We start from the raw sequence: 9,247 nt of genomic DNA on the forward strand, positions 1-9,247 counted from the left end.
TTATGAAACAACTGTTCAGAGTAAAGAGAGGTAAAAACACAAAACCATAGAAATTGTACAAGTTTTTATGCATATATTTCAAGTTATGACTTCATCGTTTCTCTGGCGTCTATGGGTGTTGGTGTGGAGAGAGAAATTACTTTTAAATATACCTTGGTTAATGGTAGCAGGCCAAATATCCTTCTGGTTTTTGAGATTATCAATAGTAGTCCTTCTTGTTCTATAACTTGCATTATTTACCTTATACAAGCATTCATTACATAACTATGCATTTGAAATGATTTATAGAAACGGAAACGGTGATCGGTGAAATATTAACGAACGTCACTATAAAGCTGACTGTATTTATAGATAAGACGTTGAAAAATTAGAATCATATCATCATATACACAGACGCAAAATGCATTGTTTGTTTTTTTAGGCAAAATGTATGTAGTATGTGAACCACATCTGCATATCTTTACAGTAGAAGAGGTGGACCAAACGTCTACAGTCTGAAAAAAAAAACTATTTGTTTTTTAACATTTGTATATTGTTACAATAAACTAAAATTTAATTAAACTTATTTTTATGAAAAAAAAAACTTTTTTTAAAAAAAAAAAACTTAAAAAGTTTTTCAATAATTTTATGGCTTTATTATAGATAATTAACACATGCAAATCAACTTTTATGTATTATTGTATAAAAGTGAAAATAAAATGGTATGAATTAACGTATATATTTAATAAAAAAAACCAACAAACTTTGGTCGGAAAAGTTATACCTAAACATTGTAATTAAGGTTAAAATATTTAACACCTAAATTAGATGGAAATAAACTATGATTTAAAATGAAAATTTTGAAAATTTTCATTTTACTTTTTCAATTAAATCAATTAAAAATTGGGCATAAATATTTTTTTCAAGAAATGAATGATATTGTATTAAGTAATGTTTATAAAATTTGACACAAAAAATATAAAATAATATTAAGATTTTTTTTTTCATGTCTATATAAATAGCTGCAATTACCTTACTGTAATTAAATCTTTATTTATAAATTTGTCATAAATGTTATTATGTCACCGAACCTTTATTCTTTTAGTATTGTAGTTTTTTTATTATTAAAAATTGTTTATAATAGATAAAGTTGTAATAAATCTAAGTTAAAAAAAAACAAAGACATATATGTTTTTTTAGACTAGAAGATGTCTGAAAATGTCTAAAAACTCTGGTCTACATTTGCGCCAAGAAGATGACGCACATACCTTTTTAGGTCTGCAATCTTAAAAAAAAAAACAAACAGTTTGTGAAGACCGATGTCTGCACCGCACAGACAAAAAAAAGCTAAGAGAATCTATAGACAAAAAATAAACAACACCTTAGTATTTGTGTGTATGATTTTTTTATTAGCTACAAATATCACATCATCTAGCATCTTTATTTTTTATTGTAAATAAAAATATGGCTTGACTTTTTACAAGAATGTGATTATCTATGTTCTATAAAAATTATGTATTGCATAGCCTCTTTAAAATATTTGCATAGAAAGCAAGAAAACGGTAATGAGGATAACATAGATGTTCCCTAACTTATTTATCTTTAAAAAATATCATTTTTATTTAAGAAAATCACATCTCTAACACCATCTCACCTATTCTCAAAAAAAAAAAAATAAATAAATAAATAAAAAAAAACTTATCCTTAAAAGTTCAAAATCCTTAATAAAACGTGGGAAAAACATGACGAGAAAACCCATTGTAACGTAAGTTAAGGGATTTGACATATTTGATGTTTAAAAAAAATACAATATTTGATAAAATAATGTTAACTAAGATCATTAACAAAGTATTATCATTGTATATTTATGAATGTGGTTTTTGCAGTCGAATTCTTTGAATTATATAAACATTCATGTAATTTGTGAAATAAAGAATGATTGACCTGTCCATTTATTGAGTGAAAATGTAATTAATCATGATATTTTTATTTAACATTTTTCATTATGTTTTGACATATAAAATTATTTTCTAGATCAATCAAATGCATATCCTAACTTTTTTTTTTCTACATCCGCAACTAGCTTTACGTGCTTTGAGTTATAACATGGATTACATTCACAGACAATATAATTTTTTTTCAAATGGATAAAAATATAATAATAATATGAATAAAACTTTATAGTAAAAATATAAATATTAATTATTTGTATATTGTATTACTTTTAAATTTTAGTAAATTTAAGTTAAATAAAGTGTTCACGTAAATATCATCTCGACACCACATAAAATCTCAATCGATCTATTAAATTTAGGTTTACTTCAAATTAGATTAATAAATTATATTGGTTTTTGCCAACTTTACATATAACGTCAAGAGCATTATAAAGGTTTTCTCCATGGTGATTTTCCTTCTTTAGAATAGTTCTTTACTAATAAGTCGGTTATCCAATTAAAAGATGTGAGAGTTGAGACTCTTTAATACGGGTATTTGGCGGTTGTTTGAGATTCAACTCTTTTGAGGATTCAGGATAAACTTCACATATTTGTTAGGTGATTTATCTAAGAAAAAATGGTTTCTAAGTTTCTTTGTACAGTTTTTAAAAAGTTGAGGGGGTAAAATTGAATAAGGGGCTGTTTCCAGATGATCGTACGGTGTGTAATTATGATGAAACAGGAGAGTAGACCGTTGGAATTCGTTGAAAGTTCAAAAGTGATACTTTTCAGTTTTCAAATATTACGGGATGATGACATGGTAGATGTGGGACCACTTAAGAGTTAAGAGTTTAGACTTTTATGAAGTTATGGTGACTTTTCTTCTACGCACAAGTAACTGTTTCCAAATTTTAATTAAATCGCTAAAAGTTAAAATTCTTCTAAGTATATATTTGAATTTGGGGAAAATGACTCATGGGTAAGTATGTTTTAAAATTGTTTAAAAAATACCATTTAAGTTTGGTGTGTTCAAAAAACATCATCCAAGTAAAACATTTGTACAAAAAACACCAACGAAGTATATTCTTTGTTCAAATTTAGCCGTGTGGTAACCGACAATTACCGGTAAAAAATAAGTAAAGGAAATAAAACAAGAGGAAATGACTCAAAGAGGTAACTATCTTTCAAAATCGTTCAAAAAACACCATTCAAGTTTTGTATGTTCAAAAAACACCATCCAAGTAAACTTTTTGTACAAAAAACACCAACAAACTATATGTTTTGTTCAAATATTACCCACTGGTAACTGGCTCTTACATGTTAAATGATGACTTAACATGGCATAATAATTATTATAAATGATATATTCCTCCTTTAAAACTCGATTTAGGGTTTCTTCATGCACGAATGACTTCTTCTTCTCCTATGATTGCTCTTCTTCTTCTAAAGTGATGATCTCGAACTCAAGTCCAAAACCCTAATTCTTGACTTAAGACAAAAAATGCTCTTTTACCCCTGCCTTAATGGGCCTCTCTACCCCTAAGGCCCAAACTCATAAAAAGTCCCAAAAGGCATCCAAGCCCAACTATAAGGCCTCTAAGGCCCAATATGGCCTAAGAACCCCCAACATAGCCTTAAGCCCAAAAAATGACTTGCTACAATTAGGTGGGCCTGAGGCCTAACTTAAACAAGTCCATGCATACGCCTAACATATGTTGAAGCCTCTATAATTTGGATGTCAAGCTAATACGCCCGTTGTACTCCTAGCGTACTCGACTAGGGTCAAGAATTGCTAATCTTCCAAAGGCCATTACTTCTTCACTCTAAGTCTGATTTCATCGTTCTTTATATCCATGAGAGCTAATTTAGGCATCAGATAACCATACCGAGGTTCTAAAGAATGACGAAATCGGACTTGGAATGAAGAAGTTATGGCCTTCGGAAGATTAGTGGTTCTTGACCCTAGCAGAGTATGTTGGGGGTACGCTAGGAGTACGTCAGGCATACTGGCTTGAAATCAGTATCTTAGAGGCTTCAACATATGTTGGGCGTATGCATGGACTTGTTTAAGTTGGTCCTTAGGTCCACCTGATTGTAGCAGGTCATTTTTTGGGCTTAAGGCCATGTTGGGGGTTCTTGGGCCATATTAGGCCTTAGAGGCCTTATAGTTGGGCTTGGATGCCCTTTGGGGCTTTTTATGGATTTGAGCCTTAGGGGGAGGGAGGCCCATTAAGGGAGGGGTAAAGGAGCCCTTTTTGCCTTTAGTAAAGAATTAGGTTTTGGACTTGAGTTCGAGATCATCACTTTAGAAGAAGAAGAGCAATCATAGGAGAAGAAAAAGTCATTCATTCATGAAGAAACCCTAAATCGAGTTTTAAAGGAGGAATATATCAGTTATTGTTTTGTCAATAATTATTATGCCATGTCATAATAGTTAAGCCAAGTCATCATTTAACATCTAAGAGCCAGTTACCGGTGGGTAATATTTGAACAAAACATATAGTTTGTTGGTGTTTTTTGTACAAAAAGTTTACTTGGATGGTGTTTTTTGAACATACCAAACTTGGATGGTGTTTTTTGAACGATTTTGAAACATAGTTACCTCTTTGAGTCATTTCCTCTTGTTTTTTTTCCTTTATTTTTTACCGGTAATTGCCGGTTACACAAAGTCAAATTTGAACAAAGAATGTACTTCGTTAGTGTTTTTTGTACAGATTCTTTACTTGGATGGTGTTTTTTGGACACACCAAACTTGAATGGTATTTTTTGAACGATCTTGAAACATAATTACCCATATAAGTCATTATCCCTTGAATTTGATAAAAAGAAAAAAAAAACATATTTAAGACCTCTGAATATGGTATTATATCTCCCTATCCTATTCTTTTTGCCCACCCACATAAGTCATTAACAATTAATGGGCCATAAAGAACGCTTCGCCCCTCCACGTAAACCAATTGTTCCTCACCAACCACCTTGCTCACAACTGTTTTAATCCTAGTAGCAAACATCTTTGAGATAATTTTATACATACAACCAATCAGACTGATTGGCCTGTAGTCACAAAGAGAGGTCGGGTCCTTAACCTTGGGTGCAAGAGTGATAAATGAGGAATTGCAACCCCGACCTATAGAACCAGTTTCATCGAAATATTGTACGAATCTCATGATATCTGCAGCGACACAACTCCAGTACTTTTTTAAGAACTTAAAAGTTAACCCGTCAGGGCCTGGGGCCTTATCTCCTCCGCATGCCCATACTACTTTCTTCACCTCATCAATAGAGAATGGAGCCTCCAATCTAATAGCGTCCATCATGCCAATAGACTGGATATGAGAGTTTACAAGTTGTGGTCGTGAAATCCATTTTTCCTTAAATTTGTTTTGGAAGAACCGAAAAGCCTCATCTTTGATTTCTTTCACTTCTGAAGCCCATCTCCCGTTTATCATTAGACCTGCAATTCTGTTTTTCCTGTTATTACTGTTTACGTATCCATGGAATAGTTTTGAGTTTTCGTCTCCATCTATAGTCCATTTCAGACGCGCCTTATGTTTTTGGTCCATGGCTGCCAATCTTTCAAGTTCAAGTATCTTCTGAAGGCAATTACTTTTAGATGATAGTTCCTCTGAGGTGAGTGCCCTTATTTCAGCAGTCTTTTCAATATTATGAACTTTTTCTTTAGAGTCTAATAAGTCTTGTTTTTCCTTTTTGTGTTCATCTCTTCTCCACTTCTTTATCTCTTCCTTTAGGTGGCGCAGTTTAGCTGCAAGATATGAATTTGCGTTACCATATCCTGAAAATCCAGCCCAAGCATCTTGTACAATTTTGTCCAGACCATCTAACATTAATCATGAGTTATAGAATTTGAATGAGGGAGGTCCAAAGTCTCCACTGTCAGAGATTAGTGTAATTGAAGATCCTGCTATTCAAGGTAGACTTTGACAAAGCCTTTGACTCCATAAATTGGGAATTTTTAGACTCGATACTGCTTCAGATGGGGTTTGGCTCGAAATGGAGATCTTGGACACATGTGTGTCTGGCCTCATCTCGTGCATCTGTGATAGTCAACGGATCTCCTACCAAGGAGTTGAACATCACAGAAGTCGTAAGACAAGGACACCCTCTCTCACCTTTTTTGTTCATAATAGCTATGGAGGGATTGAATGTTGCAATGAAATCTGTTGTTGAAAATGGCATTTTCAATAGCATTCAAGTACCGGGTGATGGACCAGTAATATCTCATTTATTCTATGCAGATGATACGTTGTTCGTCGGTGAATGGTCGAGGTCAAATCTGAAAAACCTAGCAAGCATTCTCAAATGTTTTCATGTTTCATCAGGTTTGCGAGTGAACTTTCATAAATCCAAGGTTTTTGGTGTTAGGGCTTCTAACACCGAAACTGCACAGTGGGCACATATTCTTGGATGCGAGGCTGGTGTACTCCCATTCACCTATCTTGGGGTTCCGGTTGGAGCCAACATGAACCTGATAAAAAACTGGAACCCAATCATTGAAAAGTTTCGAAACAAACTCTCTCATTGGAAAGCTAAAACCCTTTCATTTGGTGGAAGGCTTATCTTAATCAAAGCTGTTCTAGGAAATCTTCCTACCTATTACATGTCATTATTTAGAGCTCCCATCGGAGTCATTGAAAAATTGGAGAAGATAAGAAGGAAATTTTTATGGGGGGTGATGAAGAAAAAAATAAAATTAATTGGGTTTCATAGGAGAATGTTATCGCTCCTAAGGAACTTGGTGGCTTGGGAGTCGGAGCAATTCGTACACTAAATGTTGCTCTCATTGTTAAATGGTGGTGGAGACTTAAATTTGAACCCTCCTCACTATGGGCCAGAGTCATTGTAGGACTTCATAATCTGGGAAATAAACCTGTTGAGTACTTAGCAAAAAAAAAAAAGAATAACTGGAGTTTGGAAGAATATTGTTGGAGTTAAAAAGGATATTGATGCATTGGGACTTAGTTATAATGATATCTTTGTGTATATTGTCAATTCTGGGGAAAATACTTTGTTTTGGCATGACTCGTGGGCTGCTGGTGGTGTAAACATGAAAACAAAATACCCCAGATTATATGAACTTGAAAAAAAAAGAAGTCATGTAAGGTTTCAGAGAGAAAAAACGAAGGTGGGAACATGTGGAATTGGAGATCATGTCCTATTGTTGCTGGTTGTTCCTCTGAACTAGAACGTCTAGTCAACGACATGGATTCGATACGATTACAACATGGGGTCGATCGGCTGTCATGTTTACTATCGGCGGATGGAAAATATAGGGTGGACCTCCTCAGGAAAAAGATTGATCAGGGCTTCACCGCAAATGTACACCATTTTCAAATAAGTTGGTGTAAACTCATTCCAATTAAAGTAACTACATTCATATGGCGTGTTGTGATGGGGAAAATACCGTCAGCTGTAGCCCTCTCCTATCATAGGGTTACTCTCGACACTTGTAATTGTAGCTCATGTATTGATGGAATTGAATATGCAAATCATATTTTGGTGGAATGTCCTTATGCGAAGTCAGTCACGAATTCCATACTTAACTGGTGCGGAATAGATCAGATTGATTTCCATAATGTAGAAGAGATTACTTGTTTTGCAGCCAACTGGGGGAGATGCCCTAAGAAAAGGGAACGGTTAACAGCCATTTGCTACGGGATGTTGTGGAGTATATGGAGAGCTAGAAATGATCGAATATTCCAAGCAAAATTCATCACTCCAAATGGTGTGGTGGACAATATCAAAGATTTAGTTTATTTGTGGGTAAAATGTAGAGGTGAATGTGGTTTTTGTAACTGGGAATAGTGGCTCTCTTGTCCTTTTTTGTCTTAGACTTAATTTCTTTGTATATGTAATATGTAACCGCTAAATTTTCCCCTATAGTTTATTACTATTTGGGTGCGTTTTTATAATATTGGTCGTTTCCAAAAAAATCTCCCTATCCTATTCTAATAAAGGAGTAGTTCTTTTGTCAAGTGTCACAATCCTAATTAATATGATGTCACTTGTCATCGTATTAATTTTCTATTTTAAATTCATTAAACCTCCTAATTAATGTGATTCTATTTATGTAATGTATATGGAAAATTAACTCCACATATTTATTTGAATCAATGATTATAATTTTACATAACTAAAAAAATATCTTTTAATTAATAATTTATTTAAAATTTTATGTAAAGTAAAATTTTGAATTTTTTACTATGAAAGTTTAATTAATTTTGTAACCGTGGTTCTCACGGGCTATAAACTAGTTTTAATAAAAGAATAGTTTTAATCTCTTTTTGACATGTGTCATTTTATTAGGCTTTCTAATTAATACATATTTTATTTTTCTTTTGTCATGTATCACCTATTATGTCTCCTAATAATGCATGTCATTTGTCAACCTATTAATTCTCAATTTCAAATTTCAAAATTTAAATTTCTCACTCTAACTATATTAAATTAATAACATTAAAATAAAAACTAAAATAAAATTAATGCAAATTATAAGGTGATATAATTTCACATATTTATTTAAATTAACGATTATAATTTTATATAACTAAAAAAATATCTTTTAACTATTAATTTATTTAAAATAATTGATTAATAATTTTGAGTTTTTACTATTAAAATTTAATTAATTTTATAACCGTGGTTTTCACGGGTTATAAACTAGTTTTATAATATTTAGTTACAGATTATTTAATCCCATGCTCCTACATCTCACAAAATTGATTGGAATGGTAACATACTTTACAACTTTTTTAATGTACCTTATTAATTATATAAATATTTAAAACACATATTTATAATATAAAAAAATTCTATTAATTTAATTAAAAACGATTACATAGTTAAAACGCTAATTAAATTAAAACACTACAAAAAAGACTAATTTTCATATTTTTCATGATTTTCGCTCTAACTCTCAAAACCATATCGAACTCGTTTCCGATGATATGAGCGGTGTTTTTTGTTGAAAATTTCATATAGCGACTGTATTTTCTTTTCGCCTTCTTGCTTCTCCTCTTGAGTTTTATTTTCTCCCCTAATTTTCCATTTTCAAAATTCAAACGATTTTTTATTCAAAATTTTAATTTCGAAATTACTAACGACCTTTTGAATGACATTTCCTCTTTCAATTCTCGATGTATTCGACGAAGACCCTCTCTTTTTCGCCTTATCTCGACCTATCGAACGAACTACCTCTTAAAGTTCGAGCTCATCCTCTTCATTCAAATCAAGCCCAAAATGCGCATTTGATGTAGTGTATGTAACTCATCTTGGAAGCTTTGGTGCTTTTTGAACCAACTTTATAACTACCATAC

General features: G+C 32.2%; 1 protein-coding gene across 1 annotated transcript; it reads left to right on the plus strand.

Annotated features, from left to right (window-relative positions):
- Positions 1–7,064: 7,064 nt before the first annotated feature.
- Positions 7,065–7,736, plus strand: LOC145063703 (uncharacterized). Its single transcript, XM_079011295.1, has one exon. It carries the CDS (start codon positions 7,065–7,067, stop codon positions 7,734–7,736), a length of 672 nt encoding a protein of 223 aa, XP_078867421.1.
- The last annotated feature ends 1,511 nt before the right edge of the window (positions 7,737–9,247 follow it).

Source organism: Lactuca serriola, chromosome 7, assembly GCF_051521515.1.
Source record: "Lactuca serriola cultivar US96UC23 chromosome 7, Lser_US96UC23_V15, whole genome shotgun sequence".
NCBI lineage: Eukaryota > Viridiplantae > Streptophyta > Magnoliopsida > Asterales > Asteraceae > Lactuca > Lactuca serriola.